The sequence below is a fragment of the Grus americana genome, chromosome 10, assembly GCF_028858705.1.
Source record: "Grus americana isolate bGruAme1 chromosome 10, bGruAme1.mat, whole genome shotgun sequence".
NCBI lineage: Eukaryota > Metazoa > Chordata > Aves > Gruiformes > Gruidae > Grus > Grus americana.
In genome coordinates this window covers 15,285,053-15,311,129 of record NC_072861.1, presented here as the reverse complement: position 1 = coordinate 15,311,129, position 26,077 = coordinate 15,285,053, and the positions used below count along the sequence as shown (strand labels likewise).

The following is a 26,077-nucleotide window of genomic DNA, read 5'->3' as shown; positions in this document are numbered from 1 at the left end:
ACTCAGACTTTGGCAATGAGCAGAGTATTGCTTCCTGTGGAAATACAGATTGTGCCACTGGGGTTAAATGGTCTCATCTGTGGAGACGGTCCAGAGTAACGTGCGGTATCAAATCGTATGCCAGGTGTCCAGTTCTCTTTCTCGCCTCTAAAACCGAGACAGCATCATGCACCCAGGTGATTTTCAAAAGATGAAGCTGAAAGGAGAGCTAGAAGCTGAGGGTCACCTTGTCCTGGGTGATTTCGTGGAAACCCACTATCAGCCCCTCCGTGGGGTGTTCAGCACCCGCTGCCTGCGCTTGTGTATTCCCATGCTGAAACCAAGGGCTGGTGTCCCCAGGCATCGCTGTTCCAGAAGGGGTCTGCAAATTGCCCATCCAGAGGGATGCGGTGCCGGATGGGGCTGGGCAATCGCACCCTGCAAGCAAGTTAGGGTTAGCTTTAGAAAATGTAGTGCATGAGGAATATGTATGAAGAACCCTTCCCATCAGCTGGGCTTTAATAATTTAAAAAGCAGTAACAGACCGGTAGTTGCTGACATCTCTGCTGTCTAGCAGATTAAAGAGATTTTATTTAAATGCCATCCAAGATGACGAAGTTTCCGGCAAATCAGAGGTACGTGAGGGATTTTGCAGCAGAATTATACTGTTGCAGGAGTTTATTTTTTGCAGTATTCTGTTGCAACTTTTGTCAGCCTTATGGAACTGGGACCAGGAGCTGAAGGGATGTGAGAAGCGGCAATAACCCACTTTATCCTGACAGCAGACCCAGATGCAGTTGGGAGGCCTTCAGGCACATCTACTTGCTTTATTTATTTTATTAATGACAGATCCCAGACAATTAACAACTGTTTCCTTTTAATTTTTAGACTCAAGAATCTTTAAACCCAAACAACTTAGAATACTGGATGGAAGACATTTATACTCCTGGCTATGATTCCTTATTAAAACGCAAAGAAGCTGAGTTCAGAAGAGCAAAGGTTTGCAAGATAGCTGCCCTGATAGCAGCGGCAGCTTGTACGGTTATTCTGGTCATTGTAGTTCCCATTTGTACAATGAAATCCTGAACCTGCGGACAGACCCGTGACTCCCAGCCGCGTGTATCTCAGATAGCTCATGCTGTGTTTCAAACGTCTGATGGCAAAACTGTAAGGAATTTGCTAAGGAAGAATGTTCTGAGGATATCCTGATGGAGAATGCTGTAAATGTAGGCAAAACACAAAACAACCAGAGAAACTTTTTTTTTTTTTAAAGTATAATTTTAAATAACAGACTGTGTGGCGGAGTTAATGGGAACTTGGTTCAATTTTTATGCATTTTTAAAAGTGCAATTTTTTTTTCCTAAAGAAACAATATAATGTTTTACAGAATCAGAGACTGATGAGAATCCAGGCAAAAGAGGAAGGTTGTCTGAGCTGTGTTGCATTTAACGGAGGTATGGGTACATGGAGGTAGCACTGTATAGAAGGGAATGTTCTATGTGCATTACATCGAGGAGCTAGGAAAGTCTTAAAGCTCTCTACAATGTAGAAAACTCTGAATGTATTGTATTTATTTAATAGTATTTATGTATTTCATGATCATTTGATTGAAAGCGGACTGTGTAGCCATGAACGGAGTTCATTCCTATGTTCAGATTAAAAAGGGCTCTTTGTATTTGGTCTTGCCCTAAGACCCACTCTATCATTACTGAGTGCTTAGATAAGTGCAATGTGCTGCAGACCAAAAAGATTATGTTTTAAAGCAATCACAAGAGGTTTTAGTTGCTTCTGTTGAATAACATTTGCATAGAGCTGGCAAACTTGCCTTGCCAAAAGGGTATTCTTTACCTCCGCAGACAGTGAAATTATCTCAATTTCACTCCTGCCAGCAAGCAAAGCTGGCAAATCAAAGCAACACTCTGTTAAAGTTCTTGGAAATGTAATCTGAACAGTTGTGGTTTTTTTTTTTCCCCCACAAAGTCTTTGTGCCTTTTTTTAGACTGTAGATTAAATAGAACTGTTTAATTTTGCTATTTTAAGCCCATAACATAAATCACAACATAATGGGTACTAATGGAGGTTCTTTTCCCGCAAGCCTTCTATATAGCTCAGAGTGCTCCTCAAACAGCAGGGCTGGTGGTTACTGAGCACTTATATTAAGGGCACAGTTTTTCAACACTAGTGGAAACTTGCTGTTAATGCAATGCATTCGGCACGGGGAGATCTTTTTGCTTCCCTCTTGCTAATGTATTTAAGAATGATGGTTGACTCTACCGGACAGCAAGCAGTCTGTATCCCATGGGAGATGTCCATTTGATGCGTTATCCCAAATGCAAATAGCAGGTTCAAAGGAATACTCAAGTTATGACAGAAATTACATGCCATGGTTAGTGAAAGCAAATACCCAGACAGTATTACTCTTCTGTCAAGTATAGATGAAAAAAAAAAAAATTAAAAAAAAATATTTTCAGGAAATAATGTGATCTTGCTGGTCCTCTAAGGGAAAGGAGATTCTTTTAGTGAATGCTCTTTATGTAGGGTAATTTGGTTTCTTCAGAAGCAGCCTCCCTACACGATGACACAGCAGCTAGGAAAGCATCGGATGCTCATTCCTCCGGCTCTCTGGGATGTGCCACACTCGCTGTTTGTTTCTGGCTGGTTTAAAAAAAGTAGCGAGGAAAGGGTGTGTGGGAGGCGAAGGCTTTGTTGTGACTTTAGATGTGTGGCAGTTCTTTCCTGCAGCTGGAGAGCTGTTTATGTGCTGCTCGTGTGCTCTATTTTATTTAGGGATGGGTGATCCCTGGGACCGTTGATCCATCAGAAAAACAAGTGTAAGCACAGGGTCGGGTGTCCCATCAGCAAATACAGAACAAGGATAAGCCCCTAGACCAAAATCTGCGCCTGCCTGACCTGAATCCTGACTGAAATTCTGCAGCTTTGGCCCATTCCTAATACCAAGTTTATTTCTCTTTCCTCCCAGATGCTGCAGGATGGAGTCACAGCAGGGAGGGAGCAATTCACACTGTCTATTTTAGGCTGCCTTCACTTATGGTGTGATTCAGAGCACCTGAGTTTAGGAGCTCAGGATCCGTATGTAGTAAATATAGACAGGTAGAGAAACCTCCGGGGATGATTTGGAGCCGCCAGCAAGATATCTAATATTAGACATGTGAATACGCTCCGGAGGGCATTGCTCTGCGGTTTACCTTATGCACAATTTAGGTTGATTGTATATGTAAAAAAATCTATTCCTGGTTCCAGGTAATGTCAGAAAGCCTTTTTACACCCCTCCTTGGCCCGGCGATAGCAAGCATGAGGTGCTGTCGGGAAGAGCAGTGTGGCCCGTGGTGGCACAGCGTCAGTCCCCCGTCTGCCCACGCCGGTGGTGACGAGTCCCTCAGAGGGGCAGGATGAGTGTGGGACGGACACCGGGCAGACCCCCCGCCTTCACCAACCCCCCCTCCGCTAGCACAAGCGGTCTGACCCTGCTGGCCCCCAACCCGAAATCAGCAGCACTTCCTCCGCTGCATTTCAGTAATCTGATTTTAGAAAATACCTGAATATCTGGGTGGAGATGTGAGAAGGGTGCAGGAGATGTTATTGACTACAGGGGCGGGCTGGGGCTGTGCTGGCACTGATGCATTAGAGGAGATGTAAGGACCCCTGTTTTGTCTGTGCAGGGATTTTTATTGTCTCCCGCTGGCACCAGATGAAGCTTTGCATTAGAGAGACCCAAAATTCTGGGAAGGATTTGGCAGGTTATGGAGCCATGGGTGACATGGAGCTGGCCCAGCCCGAGCACTCAGCATCCCCAAACATCCATGCCGCTCCTAATTTATCGAGGTGCTTTTGCCCATCCTTACTTTGCACAAGCAGGCAGTGGCACCCACCTCCATCGGGGCAGTGGTTTCCCTGCACGCCAGACCGTGGTTCATCACAGACCTCCCTCTCGGGGCTTGGTTTGGCTCCCGCAGCCTCTGGGAGCATCTCCATGGTGCCAGGAGCCCGAGGGGAGCGGGGAAAGCAGAGCCCGGCTCCCTGCCTCCCCGCTCCACAAATACCTCCGGGAGCCGCTGCCTCGCCGTCTCCTCTGCTCCCCGGCTGCCTCCGGCAGCTCCTTGGCACCACTGGGATGTGCATCCCTAGCTGTTCCCAGCGGGTTTTACATCTGGCACTGAGCTCTTCGCTTAAAATAGGTAAGGAGATGGAGCGGTGGGATGCTGCCGCCGGAGGAGGGAAGGAGGGGCCCTGCGGTTCTGCACAGAGTATACAAGCTAGGTGAAATCCTGAGAATATTAACCTGCAAGAATATTGTGATCAACCTTGTGAACCAGTTATCAACTAGTATATACTGTATACTATACGATAGACTTTTGTATAAAAAAAATAAAATAAAAAAATTAAAGCTATAGGTACAGTGTAATCCTTGGTGTGATTGAAAAAAGTGACCTAGATTGTAGTACTTAATTAAAATAATGAGCATATTGAACTGTTTTTCGTATTTATGCCTTATAAACTTGATATATTACACATGATAAAACGAAACTGCAAGAATTATAAAAAAGATACTCCATTTTGGGGGCAAATCCCATTTGCTTTTCCTAAAACAAGAGTGCTGCTTGAAATCAGCTCAATAAATCATATGTGCAGAAGAGCAAGAGCAGGATCTGTCCCCAAATGACTTTTTAGGATTTTTTTTTTTTTAATGGGGCTTTGGTTAATGTACTATGTAATAATTTTATTTTATAAAGTTACTGTACAATGTTGCCTTTTGGTTCATTTAAATATAATAACAAATAAACTTGAAAATTACAGCGTCCTAAGTTTTAATGAAACAGTTATAATAATTTATTACTCCATTGCTTTTCCTCTTTTTTTTTTTTTCCAGGGACATCAAGATAGCCATGGGATGTGAGTGTCTCAGTGTTAAATAACTAAGCAGCCTATCTAGTTCTTGGCAGAATTGCTAATGGATTTCTCACTTGTGAAATAATAAGATGGCAGAAGATAATGAAAAATGAGTTTGTTGGGTTTCTTTTAAAAGCTCCTTTGCATCACGTTGTGTGGGCTTCTGGGAGATTAGCTCTTGACACTAATCATAATATTTCATTTTATAGGTTATTTCATGACTGAGTTTTGCCAGATCAACTCTTTTAACAAGGTCATGACTAATATTTTGGTATCTATTTCACTTACATGTTTATGCAACCACTGTCCCTTTTAAGTCAGTGCTATAGATAAGTATTTATAATCACCTATCGACAGGCAATCAGTTTGCTTAGGATCTCTATATGAATTTAATTTGCTGCTTTTGACTTGTTAATTGCAAAACCACCTTGTCTTAAAATTCCAGGTGTTGAAACAAAGATAGACCTGAGCCCACCACTGACGGTAATCCAGCATCAGAGGTTGCAAAGGGGAGCCGCAGAAAAGAGGGCATATGTAAATAATGAACAATGACATGAAAATGTAGTAATGTAAGATCTTGATTTCCTCATCTCTACTGCATAAGCACCTTTAATGCATTGCTTCAGCAATCCCGGTCAGGATGGGGACTGCCAAGTGCTCCCTGTGGGTCCCGGACACCAGCTTGACCCTCAGGTGTTCACGTGTCGTCAGTCAGGCTGCAAACCATCACAGGTCCCCTTGAGAGGGACTGTGATTCACAATTTAGCACTGGTTTCATTTTTGGAGATGGTAGCATGGATTTGCATCAGTTTCAGTTTTTTTCTTGTACCCATGAAGTCCAGAAGCTTACAAGTAGAAGTGCCCTCTGGATTTTTATTTTACGGCACGAATCCAGGTGCAGGAACTTCCATAAAAATGCTAAGTGTGACCACACTTGTGCCAAAAAATCCTGGCAGAGCATTCCTCAGCTAAGAAGCTGGATACGTAGGATATGTAGACCTCATCTGGGTCATCGCTGTGCTGGAAAATGGGGCAACTGCCAGGTTTCTACAGTAGCAGCTGGGTAGACTCACTGAGTCTTACGGTAGAAGAAAGCTCCTACATGCAATGCTGTATCAGCAACTAAGACGTAGCCCCACGCTCTGTGTGCTTCTTTGAATGTATTGCTCATAGCAGTTAATTGTACTGGTTGAATAAATTCTTTATTTCAGATATAGCTTTGATGAATGGCTCTGCCTGATGCACAAAAGAGTCACAAGCAAAATATTGGATCTTGGGGCTGTATTCTGCCCTCTGAGGTGCTCCTGTGACTCCATTCCATTGAATCTGCACATGGAAGAAGAGAAAGTAGCCTGTAGCCTGTTCGTAACAGTGTGGTCCTACTGAAAGAAAAGGTCACTTGTGTTGGTGTGCATGTTGGGAAAAGGCAAGCGCCTGTGGAAGGAATTATAAAGATGAGGTACTTTCTTTCATCTGATTTTTTTCTTTGTTATCTTTTTAGGAAAGAGCATTATATCTTATAAAGTGCTGTTCTGCTATTAGTTCTCCAGCAAGCTTGGTCACTTCGGATGATTTCTGGGACCATGGACCACTCGATCTCTTGCAGGCTGTTACGTCGATCTTCACAGTCCACTTAGAAACTGGAAAAAAATCTCCAAAAAAAGGAAGAAGTGGGCTGCCAGCAGCCAAGCTCCTTCCATAAGTAAGTTCCATTTGTTTTTATTTATTTTTCTGTAATATAGCACAAACTACGTGTAGGAGAGCCACGAAGTTCTTCCAAAAGCAACAGTACATCAAATCCTTCCCAAGAGCAATAGACTGAGATTTTCAAGGAAGACTAGTTAATGGTCCTGGATGAGCCCAGCACAAGAAAGCAACTGTGCATGGTACTACTAGGCATTGCTGGTCCTGGTGGACCAGCAGTGGATGTGATGAGGAGATGTGCAAAGTTCTCTGTTGGACCAGGGAAGCTGTGAGACTTAATGCAGTTTAGGGATGAGGAAAAATAGAATCATAGAATCGTTCAGGTTGGAAAAGACCTTTAAGATCATCAAGTCCAACCAAATGGCGGGGAGAAAGGTGTCTGAAGACACAGTTGCTGCTGAGGCTGGAGGCTTTTAGAAATTAAAGAGTTGTGTGGCAGCTTCCTCCCAATTACCTATCCCCAATCCTGCTTCTCTCTGCCCTCCCACATCCCAAATCTGTGGATTTTGGGATATTCCTCTGAGGCACTAAGGAGGTCTCTGGGCATACAGTGCAGGCTCAGGTCTTGCCTATTCTCAAAATTAACCAGATTTCCTCAGTGGCTAGAGGGAATTTTCTGCCAGAAAATTTCTGCTTTGTCCTCAGCTAGAAGTCCCCTGTGGTCCTCTCACCCATCCCCAAAACATCACAAGACCACCTTGGAAATGGCAGGGTTATGAAGGTGACTCCCATTTGCTTTCATGTTGGGCTTTGTGGAAGTCACATTTCCAGGCCAGCCTCTGCAACCAGAGAGTTGAAAACTGATTTCATTTATTAAAGATGAAAATAAATGGGTGAACTCCTCAAGTAAGAACATGCAGTTCTGATTGCTGGGGCTTTAGGAATAATGTCAAATCCTACTATTCACAACAAAATTGCTCTCTTGCTTATTTGGAGCCTCTTGTGCTGTCTGCACGTTCTCCCCCAGCATGTGGTGGGGCTCCAGCCCATGTCCACAACGGTGGGTGTCCCTCCTGGAAGCGGGGAAAAGAGGGAATGATGGATGGTAAACCAGCCCTACCTGGGAAAGAGATTACGGAAATGCTAATTATTCTGCCTGGCCTTGGAAACGATGGGGGGTCTGGGCCCTATTGAAAAGCTTTGCTGTAAACTCGTGCTTCAGTGACAGAGGAATCTCTGCTTGTATTGCAAAATCCTCCTGATCTGCCGTCCTGCCGGGCTGACACACTTACTGCAATAAAACATATCTGTGTTGTGCTCTGTGTTTTTCCCCAAGTAATGGTGGGGGGAGAAGGAAGAACCAAGGAGACTGACACGTTTGTCTTTTTTCCTTGTCTTGGTAATGAAATATTGCTGTTGAACTTTACCCTGCCTTTCCTGTTACTAAATTTTTTTTTTTTCAATGGTTACCTTTTAAGAGGCTCGTAAAATTGCATTACTAAAATTTATGACTGCGCAGCAAACGTGTGCACATGCATTAATTCTGTTCAAGGCCAACGTCTTGTAGCTGCAAAATTAATGTTATGGTACAGTTTCTAGTATGGCTAATGGGTGTTCAATAAAGCAGGGCTCATGCTTTGCTCACCTTATGGCACTTAATTCCTTGAAACAGCCCTGTCTTGTAGAGTTTGCCAAGTAACTGTTAAAAAGGGTACATGCACAACACATTGATATGTATTTTTATACATTTTTGTTTATTCAATTAAAGTCTTGAAATTCTTGGCCTTGTGACCTGGTTCAGTTGAGTTTCAGCTCCTTTGCATAGCGTTTAGTTTAGTTCAGATGTCTCTAAATGCAGTGGATTAAAAATGTGCCTCTTAATCCTGACTCTGGTCTGGAGAGGCTGAACTGGATGTTAGTGTTACCCTGCGAGTTATAGCCCGGGCTGATTGGAAGTGAGTGGACAATAAGAGTTCACTAAATGACCAAATTGTATCGGAGCATCTTCGCTATCTTAGCCTCTAGGAGGAAGAGCCTTTGTGGGGGCAGGGACATTTGTTTTCTCTTTGCTGGAAGACATGAGCTGACAAAAGTGAGGCATCCCTGGGATGGAGAAGAAACCCGTGCAGGGAGAAAGATAATCTCATGTGAAAGCTCTCAAGGCAGTACCGTCTGTCTTCCATGTTTTGGGACCAGTTGCTTGATCTCTGTAGGCTTTAGTTTTGTGCCAGTTATTTACCATGTCTCTCTACAGGCTTCTTCTTGGAACAGAGCCCTGTGGTTGTGAAGTGCCCAGGAAAAGAGGGGCCAGACATGGGCTGAGACATCTTACAAGCATTGTCTTGATGCTTATAATGACATTACCAGTATCATAAATAGTTACAGCCAGATCAGTCATTGAATTTGTAACTCTGGTGGTAATCAGTGATACAACACCTGGGAGGTATTTAGCTCAGCTTGTCAAAGTGTTTTGGTATTGTGAGAATGATGAATGTCACCAGGAAAGCTTTTTGGGGAGGATAAGAGGAGAGAGAAAAGGAGAGAGAAAAGCAGAGGAAGCGTGATGCTCTGCTGGGATTGCAGCATGGGGAGAGCAGGATTAGTGCTGCAAGAGATGGGCAGACCACGAGCATCTGCTCTGGGCCACCAGGATCAGAGCACAGCAGGAATGAGAAATTCTTGGACCAGTTATCAAGGAACTGGGAAACTCCAGGATACTGTACTCATGGGGGATTTTTACTACCCAGACATCTGCTGGGTAACAAATGCAGCTAATCACGGCGATAATGTACAACCCTAATTCACTATAAATTCTCTCCCATATGTTTAGAATTGTATTTACAGTAGGAAGTGAGGGATAGTTATTCATGAATCTAGGTGAACTGAGTTGCTGGTGCAGAGTCAGCCATATATTGTGGAAAATACTCTAAGACAGACTTGAACAGAATCCCTCTGAAAGCATGGCTGTGTTTCAGGTATTTTAAGCAAAAAATGTTGCTGTAATTACTGATTGCTTTTAAATGCGCCAATTGAACTCCTTATTTCTCCGTAACCTTTGTTGACCTTGAAGCATAAGTTCACTAGCGGAGCTGATGAAGAATTATCCACCAGACGAAATATGCCTCCTTGAATTCAATTCCGCTGATGAGGAGGTTGAAAAGGGTTAAGAAAAAAATAAGAAAGGAACCATGATAATGGCTGCTTAGCTCATTGCTAGCACATGAAAGGATGTTGTTTTATTGATATACTTCTATGGCTTTTGTTTAGTTGCAGGCAGTAATTTTGCGATCTAACTCACCATGGACCCACAAAAGCACCGTGAACTAAAATATATCTAATAGTGAAGTGGGAAGGAGGTGTCCAAACCGCTGGAGTTCAGGGCTGAGCATGGTTAGTTACTGATGAATTATGGTGCCTTTTCCTCCTGTTCAGTGATTCCCTGCTCCCTGGTTTTTGCTCGCCCCTGCACTGCCTCGTTGTTGGCATGGGTTTATTTCAGTAAGGATGCCGTATGTGGAGCTCTGGCTTCGGCCACTCATGACCCAGGGATTAGCATAATGGCATTACTGCTTATTCCTCAATTACAATCTTTGAATATGCAAATATGTTGATGCTGGTTACTGTAATCCCCCTGCCCTGGCTGGTCCCCAGCTGGAGAAGTCTTTGAGCCATTTGCTGGCAACAAGGGTTTTCTTGTTGGTTTCTCATTTCCAGCTGTGGGTGAAGGGGAAAACCCCTTGATCAGCTGCCTGAAACAGGAGGAGAGCAAAAACCAAAGAGAGAGGGCTGTTAAATTCAGAAAAATGGAATATCTTTTAAAAAAAGAGCTTGAATGCCTTTTCCCCTGTTATTTTCCTTGCAGGAGCTCACAGTCCTGCTGCTGGTGTGAGAGATGGGGTGGATCAGATTGCTCCATCCCACCCACTGCAGCAGGGTTTTGTCCTTGCAGTAACTGTCCCCCATTTCTGCCTGCCCTGGCTGCTTCCTGCTTGAAATCTGGTTTCAAAGTGAAATAGCTGAGATAGCAACCAACAGTTTTGAAGAAGGCTGTCCGTCTGCTGCTCTTGGTGGTCCACCTGCTCTGGTGGAGCTGAGTCAGTGTAAGGCAGGAGAGGAGTTCAGCAGAAGACTTTCTTGCTTGGGTGGAGGGATGCTCCTGAGCATGGGGAGCCTGGGGTTACCTGGCCCAGCTCGGTTACTTTGGACTAAAGAAGGATTGGTGAATTGCAGAGTATTTTAACATGTGCTGAGCTGTATATATGTGTCTAGAGCAGGAGGTCTTTTTATTAAAATATTGATTAACCTTTCCCACTGCTCTTACCAGTATTTTTCTAATAGTATTTTCAGTATTACTTATTTTTTCCCTGTATCTTTTTCCAGATAAGTATATATATAGACAGAGCAACTGTTGTTTTGGTGGGGTTTTTTTGTTTTTGTTTTTTGTTTTTTTTTTTTTTTTCCCAGAAGAAATATGTAAAACAGGAAAAACAATGCCTTTTAAACTTCCCTGGCCAAGGGTGAAATCCTGGTGCCATTGGAGTCCAACTTCCCCAAACTTCTGAAGGGACAGTATTTCACCCAAAACAACCTGTGGGGCACCTGCACTCAGTGTCATGGGGACTAGCATTCAGGTGGAGGAGACTGTCCTCAGGTCCAGCTCCCAGTCATCCTACTATTTCCTTACACAGCCATGTGTTTACCTGCTAGCTCCATCTGCACAGGCAGCATCTGTTGAGAAACAGTTACTTTGCATCTGAGTTGATAATGGTGCTGTGAGGATGTCACTGCAAATGTCCAGGGAGTTGGGGTATCTAGAAAGATTTGGAAGGAACACTTTTGCCTATGCATGGGAACATGTCCCATGCCATTATGTGTTAATGGATATGATTTATTTCAGAAAACGAAGAAGAAAACCCAGGCAAATGTAGAACCAATGATTTACAGGAAACATCACTGTTTGGAATATAAATATAGACAAGCAGCATATTTGTTGCTGATGGTGCTATGTTCCCTGGGATAATAAAATCATTTTGTAACTATGTGTCTGTGTCTTGAGCTTGCACACATTTTGTCTCAAAATTTCTAATTTCTAATGAGACTTCCTATCCCGAATATTTTTCTCAGACCAACAAAAATGGTTTGACATCCATTTGTAAAAGGCTTCATTCTAATGTATCGGTATATTCTGTTTCCACACCATTTTTTTTCTGTTCTCAGGATCTCCCCTCATACTCCTTTATCAGCCAGAAGTGGGAGAAGATACCTGCAAATAAAGATGTACGTCGTATCAGGACCCACTACTGAAAATGTCCTGAGCGTTCCTGAACTCTCCTTTCATGCCATACTCAGCAAAAGCTTGTCACGCTCCTTTCCAGGAAGATTAGTATGAACTGAAACACTTGGAAAGCAATGGTTCTTCACGTGGTTTTGACCCTTTAAGTGAGTAGTATTTTTTGGAGGTGTTCATCTTACTTTCACTGCAGGCATTTCTGCTGTACATCAAAGTAATGAAAAAAATCACCAGAGAACGAGATTTTCATCTTATTCTATGATAAAGTAGTACAAAAGAATTATTTTTCACTATGTACAAATGATCTGTATCTTTTTTAGGTGAATTGTAATCATGGAAAGGAAGGAACATCCTGGGGACTGAAGAGCTATGTTTAGGGCAAGTAAAGGACAGCATTGCATGTATTATTTTATCATCATGTATCTCTAATCTGGAAGAATTCCTCTACAAATCTTTAGGAGTAAGAAGGTAATCTAGTGCCAAGTTTTATTCAGTGTTTGGCTTGTCTGCTGAGACCAATGGGAAGAGATGAGGTTGTGATGTTGATATTTGCAGGAAGCTGAGGTGATATCGCCAAGACTCTTGAAGCATATAAAGTGCCAAGGCTACAGGAATCAACTCTATCTCAGAAATGGTGCTGATAAAATCTGTATTTGGAAACACCGCAAAGCAGGAACGTGCTCCAATTTTTGTGTTCTGGAGCAACTTGTCAATGCGGAAGCAAGAGCCAGTCCAGTAAAGGACAGGACTTGACAGATGTCACCTCATGGCCAAGGTGTCCCACCTCTTGTCTTCTCTTGACCCAGCCTCCTCATAGTCAAAAATCGTAGTCGCTGTGAGACTTGAAATACATTAATCAAGAGAGAGATTTCCTGATATGTTATTGGTCTATGAAGCTGTCCAGCCTTCCTGTCTGAATTTTGGTTTATTCAAGTTTACCCCAATAATACTGGGTTATCTTTTTTACTCCTATCAGTTTGCCATAGTTTGTAAATGGTAGAAGTGAATAAAATTCTTCAAGAATAAGTTCTGCTGCAATGATCCATTTTACTTAAACGTGTGATCAAACAAAAACGCAGCTTCTGAAGAACATTTTAGAACACAAGCAAGATCTGGCAACCTGTTAGATGCCCTCAATGACTGTAGTCTTACCACAGACTTTGATCACAGCTTCCTTCGTCTCTTTTCATGTTGCTTACAAAGTTACTCCGTGTAAAAATGTAGTGTATGATTTACTTTAACCAAGGAGATACGAATTCATTCTGAAGGCAGGAGATGGCCAATCTCCAGGCTCGAGTTGTGTGTATATCTTGAACGATTTTGGAGCGGTTGCCGTGTAGAGGATGTGCCAAGTGACTGACAGCAGGGCCACACCGGAGAACATCGTTGTGCTAGTCACTGACTATATGGAAGTGGAAAGGTGACCTTCTGCAGTCAGGTTTCATTATTTCAGAATTGAAGATGAACTTTCCCCAAAATTGTATGGTATAATGGGTATCTGTGCACTAACCCTCCCACCAGCCCTGTCTGCACACTTACATTTTGAGCCATCTGGAAGCTTTTATGGGCCAGGAGCCATACCCTGAAGCGGGACGGTCTTCTCTGGGGGAGCTGTGGTGGTTATTGAAGGAATTCAGCCTTTATTTAGAGATGATCCATCAGAGATGGTTCCAACCACTGCTGAACCGCAGGTACTGCTCAGTTGCCGTTCTGCGACTGCCGCGTTACATTGCAGTATTTCAGGAGGAAAAGTGGAGAATGACTTTTCCATTTGAAGCCATATGAGGGGATTCAGCCAGACAGCATGTAATTACCCTAGCTGGAGCCGGGCCAAGCGAGAGGATCTGCGACTCCCCATCTGCAGGCTTATTTTCAGCACTTCAAATGAGAGATTGCACAGAACACGTTGAAATTAATGAAACAAACTTAGTTTCTGTCTGGACATCTCCTCCATCACGCCCACATCAGACACAAATAACTCATAAGTACGGTTTTTCCCTGGACTGCCCTGCAAAGGCTGAGCTTACAAACACAAATGAAAGAGCAGCTGGAGGCAAGAGGACTTTCCCATTCATTCAGGTGAGTTGTGAAGTGGGTAATGAAAATGCTATTGTTTTCCAACATGGGCAAAATAGGTTGTTCAGGCAAATAAATTCTGCCTGTGACTCTTCCTCTTACAATAGAAACCATGGCCCTAATCCAGTAAAGCACTTTAGTATGTGCTTAACTGGAAATTTGTGAGTGGCCCTGCTGATTGCAAGGGATCGGCTCTCGTGCTCGAAGTTAAATATGAGGAGTGGGAGCTGGCAGGTGGGTGGATGAGCGGTGCTGTTGCCCAGGGGCCCTGCCTTATTATCTATGATTATACGGGCTTAGTGTTTAGGCTGGATCCGGGCCCGTTTGAACAAAGAAGCGGGATTAGCAGGCGTGCAAATAGGGAGCAAAGCCAGAGGGTTCCAGCAGTGTCGAACACAACGTCGTTACTCTGACAGAATGTATAAAAGTGAATGAAAAGGCAGTATGATTGCTGTTGCCATCCTGTTAATTAGGCTGAACTCATGCTTCATTAGTGCTACAATATGCTTCCATCTTAACAAAGCCCTATTGGGTGTATGGAGCCACTTTACTATTAGTAAAATGAAGCCTTATCAGAAAGCCCTGTAATTCATTTCGTAAGACAAGTCATGACATATGTTGTGTTGAAATTGCACTGAAGAGGCAGATTACTTGCTTAATGCTTGCTTTTCCTAATGAACAGGAAAAGATGTTTTCAAAACGAATTTATTTATTGTATTGGGAGCTCTTCTGACCTCATGCCTAATTACATTGCCTAGTCCTTTAGCAGTGTTTCAAGTAGCTCCTAAATAACACAAATTGAACAGATCTGCTTTTGCTCTTGCACATTCTCTCAGTGGCATTGGGAAAATACCGTCAAGCATTAAAATCCCTGTTTCTTGCTGTCATTGTGGGGAACAGCATTTTGCGTATTACCAGCACAATATCCCTGCAGCAGGAATGCAGCAAAAGCACTAGCACAACCCACATTCCCTGCTTGCAGCAATATAAAGCAGTACTGATTAAGCAGCATAGTGAAAACTTGACACAGAAGCAAGAAACGATGTGCACTGGCTCGTTCACTGCCCCAAACAAAACATGCGCTCTCTCAACACTGCTGTATCGTGAGCAGAGTGTGTAATTTGTAGTAGCGTTAGGATAGATGCTGACCTGGCAGTGATTTTCCTATGGACTCACTGTGCAGGAAAGGGAGTTTGGATTAAATCAGGGCACAGGTCCACATTAGCCTCAACTGGAGAGCTGATGTAAGTCAGTCCTGCCCTACCAGACATCCCCACTCCCTCAGTGATGCTGGTGGGTTTCTGTGGCTGCCTTCAAAACCAGATTTCTACAGATTAGAATATGTTAGGACTAACACACACACACACAAAAAAATAATCGCAAAGAGTTTTTACTGAGCTTGGTTGTTTGCCCCATCCATCTAGTGTAGCATACGGCAGCGCTCCGCAGTGCAGTCGGCACCGTGGGAGTAATCAGTCGAGGGTGGAGAGAGAAAGAGCAAATGGGTGAGAAAGTGGATGTAGGGAGGAGTGACTTTAACAGATCTACCACCGAGGGTATAAAAATTAGTTGTGTTCACAAAGGTATGAATTAGAGGCAGAATAACGTCCCAACCTGTGTAACTAATTGCTAGTGACTGTTAGGGGTGTGGGGGCAGGCTGTATTTTGTGCTCTAGCGATGGTCTCATTCAATGACTCTCTTCTACAGGCTGAAGTCAAATGGCAAACGTTAGCTTCATTTCAGTACAACAGGATGAATAACATGGTGCTCAACCATCTTCTGCAGAAGGTTCTTGTTTGATGTACCCCTTCTGGGAGCCCCAGTGGCAGCATCGCTGTCTGCAGCAGTCAAAAGCAGCCGTGTCCGGCAAAGCAAGTTACGTGTGGTGGAGTTAGACTCAACTCCATCCTAGCTCTCAGCTCTTCCTACCTGAATGATCTGGATTTGCTATTACTGGTGGTAAGTGCAAGGAGGGGAGATGTGTGGGAATACATTCTTATTTTCATGTTTCCTCCTTGTACCATTCTTTAGCCTCACTTTAAACATCTCTGCTTACTCATGTCTTCCTACAGTAGACCTAAAAATATCCCTCCCTCCTCTTCCAACGCTACACCATGCAGACCTGAAATGACCCTATATTAGAGGGGTCCAATGGAGAAGAAAAATGGCAACGAGGTAATGTAGCAAAAATAATTGTATGAAAGAGCATCTTTGAACTGCTCAACAATTCTGTTTGTTCTCGCAACTCAGGCTACTTGTATTGTCATTCAGCTCCAGGGCTGAAGGGCGTTTATTGGTGTAACCTCCTGAAATCCATGCATTTTATCACGGGGTGGCTGCAGTTGCAAGCGAGTGCTGTGGACGATGGGCACAGTCTCACATTTGTGTGCCAGCTGCCGTGCGATTGCACATCCCCAGTGAAACCAGCACCAGCAGTGTGAACCTGGGGAGCTGCACTCATTCACACCAGATCAGATTTGCCCCAGCACTCTGAAATGAGCGCAGTGATATGAAATTTATAACAACGACAATTGGGAACTAGAGGTGGTTTTGCAGAAGGAGTATTATTTACTGCTTAAATAGAAATATCTTATTCTTGCAGGCATGGAGAATGCTTCACTACCGTAAATTTGGGAAGATCCTGTAAAATTTTGTTTCAAGATAGGATAACGCCTTTCTCGATGCCTTAGGGCCACCATCACCATAAGCCACAATTGTTGGTTTTCATCAGGTTAGTTTGTATCTGGATCAGATCCCTTGCTCTGCTTTGCTATGCAGCTGTAGAGATGCTTGAGCTGAAACGAACTGATAGGACAGGATAGGGCAGGGCAGGAATGGCTGTTTTGGTGGCAGAGCCAGCTTACATCGATTTAAAGTGATCACAGAACTGTCATATGAGATAGGTGATTGCTAGTGTTCTCCGCTGCTCATGGTCAAGGACACACCTACAACTCTTTGGTCATTTAACCGAGTGTTTTCCTAAGCTCATTTGTGTATAGGTGACATATATAAGCGAAAGTGAATAAAGAAAACTGGTGTGTCAAATAGCAAGAACTTGTATACTGCCAAGTCACAACTGTGGTTTTTAGTATATATAAGCTATAAGAGCATCTAATTTTCCATTCTTCCGGCTGGGTTTGTAAATGCGAATATGAAATAAATGACCCATTATCAATGTGTTCCCACAGAATAACTTCAACAACAGTACAAGATGCAATCCACTTGCAAATGTCTAATCCAGTTATTCTGTGGATTGTTTTAGATAGCCTTCCTGGGGTGAAACAACCATTTTTAAAAAGTGGATGGTCAAAATTTAACACGTTGAGGAGCACAGGCTCCCCTCCTGTTTCCCTGTGCTTGTGAACTGAGTTTACAGGGATGGTGGGTGTCATGCGGTACTGGATATATTTTGCTTCACCTGCCATACGCCTTAACTCACCACAGTGTTTTGCATCTGGGTCAGCTGTATTTTTATCAAGCATTAACATGCATAAGGGTTTGCCAGTGCTTAATAAAAATGCTACTGAAAACTGCATTCTTCCATCTCTTTATTGAAGCGGATTATATTGTGTTTGAACTGTGTTTGAACTGAAGGTAGACTCATGTGAAAACTGTTGTATTCATAACCCACGCCCAAGCAATAACAAAGAGCCCAGTTAATGAAAATCACTCAAAGGAAATCACTGCCCACCCCTTCCAAGATCAATTAGAAAGATTATTCCAGCATCCCTAATGCTGCCACGCTGCTGTTGTACTGTAAAGCACCTCTTCCCTTTAGAAGGCCAAGGCAGGGAGTCTGACAATAATGTGTAATAAACAGTGCTGGGGAAAAAAGCACTTGTGGTGCTATTACCACCATAAATTCCTACAGCAAAGGACAACACTTGGACAGCGTAAATATACAGGGTCTCCCTGTGAGGCTCACGTTCAAAGGAGCGCAAGAATGGAAGGTTTGGGGGCAAAAGCTGCTGCCCAAAGCTGGATGGGAAAGTTTGAACCACCTATTCAGACAAAGGCTGGCAAAACTCTTTCCCAGGGGGTTTCTGTCTTTGCAGGGCTCCTCAGCGTGGCTTCCTAACCCTCAGTAAATCAAGGATCAGCTGGAAGATGACTGTTCCTCCAAATAGAGAAGAAAACATCCTTTCTGGCAGTACACCAGCAAATTCAGATGCTGTAACATCACAACAGATGGAGTAGCTGCCAGAGAAGAAATGCTATGTGTAGAGTGGGGAATCCAATGTTTTGCTGCGTAGCCATAAGCACAGCAGTGTGGGCAAACCCTCAGCTGCTGGGACGTGATGATGCTCCACTGGCTTCAGATGTACAGCAAATTATACTAGTTGAGAGGCTGGCTTTGATGCGGATCTTCCGGCTTCTAAATTTCTTTGTCCTCCTCCCCTTTCTCTTCCCCTCTTGTGTCTCTCTTGACAGCAACAGGTTTCTCTCAGGGATTTTTTTTCCCCACTGCATCAGAAGGGGAGACTGAGATTTAATGATGCAGAGCTGAATGCTGGAGTTTCTTAATAATTGCCAAAGGTCTTAAAATCTGAAACTCTAGGATTTATCGATAATGAGAAAGTCAGAACCACTTTGAATAGTTGTGATACTAATTGTTCTACCAAAAATAGCCAATTTTTTAACTATGTGAAAAATTAATATTGCCAAAACATTATTTTTCATTGCAAAAATGCACCAATCCTTTAAACAGCGTTAAAGATATGATTCATTGACTTATGCAAATGAAAAGTGTTCATAATCATTTTGGTAAATATTTCATTTTAGTGTAAATACAGAGCCATTTTAAACTGCAAACATATCCCAAGGCAGGTAAGGTTTATTTCAAACAGTTCATAACACAAAGAGCTGTTGCATTTTCCAAGTGAATCTTCCTTCTGCCCACATCTGGAGGTTAAAAGGGAGGAGAGAGAAGAGGCCAAACTTTTTTTCTCAAATGGTCATGACTAAATCACTGAATAACTACCTTTTGCTCTTTACAGGTATTGTAAATATTCTAATATGCAGCGCGATTCACAGGCTGCACTGTGAAGGGAAAAGTGCCCCAACCCAAGTAGCTAGGAACAGAAATTATAAATAGAAATCTTAATTAGCCCTGTGTTTAAATAAGAGGATTTGTGGAGCACAGCAGGAGTAACTGAGGCATTGGTTCCCTTTGAGCTAAACCCTCGCTCTTTGCTCGCTAGCCATACAATTCATTGCCGTAACACATTACGATGCATGTTAATTCCTTTGAAATACGTTTCAACCCATTGTACTTCCAAAATCACCAAACAGTTGATTTAGCTTTATGTGCTTACGCGTTGTTGGAAAGATAGGACATTTCCTATTTGACTTTGTAGCTTTCACTAATCACATACTTCAGATTTCCTGTCTGAGCAGTTAATAAAAGCTTATGAACTTCTGACTCGTGTGATTGCAATCAGGAAATGTGTTTCTTAAACACGGAAGGTGCTTGCTTTTGTCATGCTAGAAGACGGAGAAACTTCCACTAATTCCCTCCACTGATAATTTTTATCTTTGCTTTGCTTGCTGCTTACGGCCGCCTTCGTCAAAGGGCGCTGCACAGACCGCTTGCGCTTGCAGAGCGCTAACGAGCACTCGGTGCAGTCGGTAGCTGCTGGAAATGGCTTTTAACAGTTTCATTGCTGTCCACAGCAGGTGAATCCAACTCACCTAGAAAGGGGTTATAAATGCAAGGGAAGTGGTAGTTATGGGCAGTGGGACTGCCCCTGCGCTAACACTGCAAACTGCCGCATGGCTGTGTGAGGCTGCAGGGGCTGTGATTTTGGGGAGTTTGTGGTCCTCTTTGCCATGCTAGATCTGTTTGTCCACACTCTCTTCTCCTTCCCCCACTACTTCATTTCTACATGGCTGTTCATAACCACCTCAATCCCCTCCCTGGGGAGGGAAATCTCCTGGTGTGATGGGGATCACCTGTCCTCCCCTGCACAGCTTCCTCAGGGTCCTCCTCTCCCACCTAGGAAGCACATGAGAGTCCTGCCCTTCACTATTTGTGGTTAAAAGCTTCCTGAATTCCATAGGACTCCTCTTCAATAACACACCAGTTTTCACTAAAGGTCAAAGTTCTCATTGAACCCAAAGACCCCAAAGAGCTTTGCCCAAAGCCCTCAAGTTTGTTTTTCAGCCAATGCTATCAAGCAACCAGAAGAAAGAAAGTGGAGAAGGGGATATTTTCTACATACTGTTTCCCTCAGTCTTCTGCCGTGTGTGTATTCAACTTTATTTTTCTTACTTTGCAACAATTCTTTCCCTCAGATAGGGGGACTGCTGATTTCTCTTGCTGCTTTTCTAATGAGTCTCTTCTGGATTATCTCCATATTCCCAGAGGGTTTATACTTGCGTCTCCCAGAGGAGAAGCGTCTCCCTCTGTGCTTGTATTGGGTCTGGCTGAGATGGAGTTAATTTTCCCCATAGCAGCCCTCACAGTGCTGTGCTGAGTATTGGTAGCGAGCAGGGTGTTGGTAACACACCAGGGTTTTGGCTGCTGCTGAGCAGCAGTTGTTCCTCCAACATTCCCCACCACCACCACCACCAGTAGGCAAGATCTTGGGAGGGGACACAGCCAGGACAGCTGACCCAAACTAACCAAAGGCATATTCCATACCATGTGATGTCTGGTCAGCAATAAGAGCTAAGGGAAAGGAGGAGGAAGGGCGTGTGTGTGTGATTGTTTTTGCAACGTTTGTCTTCTGGAGCAACCACTACGCATACTGAAGCCCTGCTTCCTGGGAAGTGGCTGGACATCGCCTGCTGATGGGAAGTAGACAATAAATCTTCTGTTTTTCCTTTGCTTCTGCAGGCTTTTGCTTTATTAAACTGCCTTTATCTTGACCCACAAGGGTTTTTTTCCATCCTATTTTCTCCCCCGCTGTCCTGCTGAGGAGGGGAATGGACACCTGGCCTCCAGCCAAGGTCAACCCACCACAGTGCTCTTCAGGTGGGACAGGACTGTTTGCATAGCTGAAAACAGTTTTGTTTCTCACATTGGCTTTGCTTATATCTAATTTGCTGCCCTCTGTTAACACTTAGGCACTTTAAGAGCTATTGCTTACCAATGTACGCATTTGCTGTTGTTTTTTGCTAAATGCATTTCATTTTGCCCTTCTGAGAGGTATCTCGTTATCCCAAGTCCTGCACAAAGCCAGAAAGAAGCTGGTGTCCTGCCTGCACGCCCCTCTCGCAGAGCAGCGCTGCAGAGCGGCTCAGATGAAGGGTACGGGCTTTTCCCTCAACCAGAAGTTGTTGTGTGGCACGGCACCAGGACCAACAGCCTGGCTTGTTAGCACGAAACTCCCCGCAAAGCTTGGAAAGTGAAATCCTGGAGTCACCAGGGACTTTTTACCAATAACATCAGCAGACTCAGGAAATCACCCACCACCCTCTTCAGCAGTTGAAGATGGGGTCCTGCTGGCTTTGTGCTTTGCTCAGCACTTTCAGTTCAGGGTTGAAATCAATCATTTGGCTTTAGATTCAGTTTTAGTACTTCCTCGAGGTTTCCTGGAAAACCTTAGACAAACAAATAGTGCCTACATGATTTGTAACCCAGAAGAGGAACAGCCACATCTTTCTCATGGGAACAGGAGAGCATCACTGCTGCAGCGGACACCTCCCTACCTCTCCCCATGGGACCTGGGGAGCAGAGAGCACCGAGGGAATAACCTTCAGTCTGCAAAACATAAATAATATCCAGACTGCAGGCCCTTGCCTACATCTGCTCCCTGCCGCTACCGAGGTGTCGCAGGCTCTGCAGAGCTGATGCTACCTCTGGACTCCCAGCTCGGAGCTGTTGCTTTTTTCCTTTGGCACCTCGCAGCATTATGGTGTATTACAGCTGGTCTCCAGATGTACCATACTGTAAGATCTTGCTTTAAGTATTCCCTGAAGATATACACAGCTTTTACAAGTTTTAAAATGCTAATAAAAAGATTAGCATCATTATTTATTTGGTTGATATTTTCTCCCTGATGCACCCGTGTCTGACCAGACATACATATACAGGCCAGCATTTTCTTCTTTTGAGAGCGAGGCATCATCAACAATGTTCTCGCCTCCTGCTCCCACAAGGAGTTTAAGCAAGAAATTGCTCATTTAATTGCATTTTTATTTAAGATATGAACTTCAAAATGCTTTCTACTACCTTAATGGGGTCAGCTGTGCTTTTCTGTTAATTTGCCTGGGGAGAGTGGTGGAATAGGAGGACCTAAAAGGTAGGGGAGGGTCCAACAGGAAGGTGTATAACAAGAAAGGCACAAGCGAGGTGTTGGGAAAGTTGAGGTTGGAAGAGATTTAAGGACAGGGAGTCACAAGCTGGTCTGGAGCAGAGCACTGGTTTGGGCAGGGCATCCCAATCAAAATGCTGTTTTGTAAGTGAAAACACATGCAGGGCCCCTCTCCCAGCAGGCAGCCCCAAGCTATGCCCTCTGTGATGTGCTGATGTGCAGCAGCTGAGCCTGCTCACCCCTGCAAGGTGGGAGGGAGGTGGGTAGCAGCAGTGCTCCTGGGGATCCTTCCTGCTGTGGCTGCAAGGTAAGGCCCTGCTCTGGCCAGGGATTTAGAGTCTTTTTCTCTTCTTGTCCAGAAAGATGCGAGCAGATCCCTTGTTCCTGTTTGTGTAGACTTGTTTGGGGGTTGCAGCTGTCTTGTTGCTCCTCTAGGAATGAGACAGTTGTCTGGTCAGGGAGCTGAGTAGAAACTTTTCCCATTAGGACCAAACTTGGTGGAAATGAGGTGGTTTGCTTGTTTTCACTGTTTTTGCAGTATCGTGGAAGTGCAGTTGAGTTTATAAGTACAGGAGAAAGAAGTGTTTGGTGATTTGCAGGAATGCTCCCATCAGTGCAGTGGTGGCCAGCACAACCACGAGGTCACTTCAGAAGCATTGGTGTTTCTGATATGTGGATTTGTGTCCAAGGGAAGATGTGACCTTTCTGCTGAGGTTCTTGCCTTTGGTGTCCTCAACAGGAAGGATCAAGAGAAGATGCCAAAATACAGCTCAGATGTTTTCCCATAGCTGTAATGGCAGGGTGGAAGCAGTGTAGGTTTTTCTTCCAGCTAAATTAAGTACCCTGTGTCTTAGACTGTAAAGGTACCTTTTTTTTTTTTTTAATTTGGTGTAAATCAGTACTATTGAGTAAAATTGGTGGAGTACTGATAATGCTCCAGCTGCCAGGTGGCTTGTGGCTTTCTCTTAACATCACCGCTCTGGTGCTGCCTCCAAGTGCTCCTTACAGATCCTGAGGACTTTGCTGTCCTCTGGTAACTACAATAGGCAGCCTGGGTTAGTGTGTTTTCTGAGAATGGAGGGATAATTGTCTGTATTTGTGAAGATTTTAGAGTTAACTCCAACAGTTGGGATAAATAGCGGGTTGTACAAAGAAAGAATATATGAATTTCTGAAATCCATCAAAGCATTGAAAGGATTTCTCAGTGTACCCAGATGATCACAGTCAAAATGTAGAACATGTTGAAAAACACTACAAAACAGAAAGAGTAGGAGAGGAACAAAATAATCAAGGATAGTTTTAAAGGGTCCTATGCAGACACTGGATTCCTGATGAGCAATGTTTTCAGAAGTACCAGAGCAACCCAAATCACATAAACACTCCCAGAAGTGTTTATCTCATGTATCACTTATGGATCTGTCTTGTAGCTGGAGCATGTGGGTAGAAGGGAGAGCAAGCTTTCTGGGAGCATTTACAGAAAAAATGAAGTTGAATGGTTTTCACACTTGTATGTGACTTGCTCAAAATTCAGCTATGCAGTATGCAAAATTGTGGCTTGGTTGCCTCTGAAGATGCACAAATATCCATCAAAAAAAATTAAAATAACACTAACATGAATGACCACATTCTTGCAGGAGCACATCTTTTTTTGGCTGCATACACGATAACGTGCTCTGTGTTCCCAGCTTGACCTGGCCCCATCTCCCCCATGTTTTCTACCTGTTTGGCTCTTCTCTGTCCCATTTGGTTGAAGTTCACCTTCAGCATCGATTTTGATAAGGCCTGACCGCTTACACACCAACAACATAGCTCCACACGCTCATTTTCTTAACTGATCTCCAATAAGAGATTAGCTCGCGTGAAAAGTGGTAATATTTTAACCCTGTAAATTTTGAGAGAGCAGAAACATATTACTTAGAATTTGCTCGATGCATTCAGCAACACCTGGGAACAGTTCTGGATTTTTGGTGTGTCTATATGCAGACCCTTTCCCCTCCTGCCTACGGACCTGCCCTAGCTCTAATCTAGTCCAGTATTCACAACTTCCAGCTGGCTCTGGTTTCAGTTCTGTGCTAGTTTTCTGTGGCTTCCCACAACTTTCACCATGGCACCAGGATACAAAAATGGAAAAAAAAAAAAAAAATTACTAAAGTGGTTTGCATGAACAACTCTCAACCTTCTCGCTGTAGCTTTCTCAGGGTTCCTGTGACCTGTTAGGGCTAATTATAAAAAAACCCCTAGCCTTAGTGATGGTGCAGTTGTTACTGTGAGCAATGGGATTTCTGCAATGCCTGTCTCAGCAAATGGCTTGGTGTTGTTTCTGCAGATCATAAAAAAGCTGACGAGAGCATGAATCTTCCTGTTGCTCTCCCCAATAGTTAAAAGGAGAGGTAGCCTGCACTCTCAGTTGTTTCTCTGATGGTACCAAGTCAGCCAATTACAGTAATAACTGAAAAAGTTTCATTTCTCATACGATAGTGACGTTGCATCCTAGAAATGATACCCAAGTGAAAACTTGCCAGTAAGATGACCCAGGCTTACTAGCTATCAAAGTCAAGCTCACTGGCAGGCTGCTCATGGATTTCAGAAATAATCTAAAAGCAGAGTAAAAGCTCAGCCTGTACCTGAGATCGTCAAAACTGATGTTAACAGCAAAGCTGACAGCTCACTTGACTTAGAAAATCACTTGTGAGGGTTTTGCATTTTGTCGGAGTCTCCTCAGTGGTTTAGAAAAATAAATATAGATGTACTGAACAGGTTTGCTTAGGCAGCATCCTGAGCCATGTGGAGCCCTCAGATTCTTTCTGAGGTTTGTGGACTTCTCCCGTACACGTAATGACAGCTGCAATGAAAGGAGAGCACCTGGGAAGTGAGCAGTAATAATCCCAGCGCTCAGGAAAGGGTGTCTGATAAGCAAGGTTAGTCCTAGAAAGTGAGATTTGGCAAGATCAGTGTTATGTTTCAGATGTGGGGAAAAAAAAAATTGAGAAGGAAAATAATGAGTATGTGCAGTAGAAGAAAAAAGTTTCACTTCATAAAGGCTTGCGGTATGTTTGCTAACCTGTGAATGGGTAACTTGCCTTTCTTTGGTTAATCCTGGGTGTCTAAATGGCGCGATCAATACATGGTTAATTCTCGGTAACTGCACGCAGTGAAAGTCCTATGTTCCAGCTGGGACAAAAGCAGCCAAAAATGACAAGGCAGCAGTGCTTGTGATGACCTCTGAGCTGGCAGACTTCACCCAGTGTGAGGCCAAGTTCACATAAACCCAACTGGACACAGACTCCAAAAAGACCCAGCAGTGTCTTCTGTAAAACCAGATAGGTAATAGGAGCTACCGAAAAGTGCTAAAGTACTCAGGGATGTTAAGGACATTTTTTTTTTTTTTTTTTAAATTGTGGATTTATAAGAATAGATCAAAACTTATCTCTGCAGTGTCAGAAACAGAGAAACCTGAAACTGCTGGAAACTCCCTTGGGTTTGCTCTCTTTTATAAATTCTGACCTTTGACTCAGCTGCCCAGACACTGTTTGGATTTTACATTGGTTTACCTCATAATTGGATGAAGCTCAGCAGTTTCGGCTGAGTTTCTGGGTTCAATCAAATCATCATATATATGAACTCAGAAGCTTATCATGAACTACCTACTGGGAATTCACACTGCAGCCCAAAACCCAATAAAAAAATTCTCAGGAGAAGTGTTGAATTGGCATCTTGTATGGCTGTCCAGAGGAAACTGTTAAATATCTCACAGTACTTTTGACATGATCCAGCTAGTGCATCCCCTGCCCCAGTGTTTGCCTCTGGCTTTCGGCAGTCCACGTCGCTGCAGGAGTTGCTTCCTGCCCCAAACTGCTCCGTGAAGGTCCTTAGCTTGCACTAAGCTTGATCCATTTTTACCCTAGCAGTGCAATAATTTAC

At 43.7% G+C, this 26,077-nt stretch overlaps 1 protein-coding gene across 7 annotated transcripts in view; it reads left to right on the top strand.

The window, feature by feature from the left end:
- Positions 1-21,947, top strand: part of MINAR1 (membrane integral NOTCH2 associated receptor 1) — a 36,057-nt gene extending 14,110 nt beyond the window's left edge. The window contains exons 4-14 of one of the 7 annotated variants that reach the window (XR_008578659.1): positions 868-978; positions 1,367-1,433; positions 2,960-5,140; positions 6,099-6,346; positions 6,430-6,589; positions 9,799-9,921; positions 11,749-11,970; positions 12,142-13,900; positions 15,606-15,857; positions 15,971-16,073; positions 16,501-21,947. Coding sequence is in view for 2 of the 7 variants with exons in the window: in XM_054837289.1 (XP_054693264.1) it covers positions 868-978; positions 1,367-1,453 (198 nt within the window). In the remaining 5 variants the exon portion in view is untranslated. Of the gene's footprint in view, positions 1-867; positions 2,011-2,959; positions 5,141-6,098; positions 6,590-9,798; positions 9,922-11,748; positions 11,971-12,141; positions 13,901-15,605; positions 15,858-15,970; positions 16,074-16,500 lie in introns of those variants that run through there. The other 6 variants (XR_008578661.1, XR_008578658.1, XR_008578657.1 and 3 more) reach the window with 6 other exon arrangements.
- Positions 21,948-26,077: the final 4,130 nt, after the last annotated feature.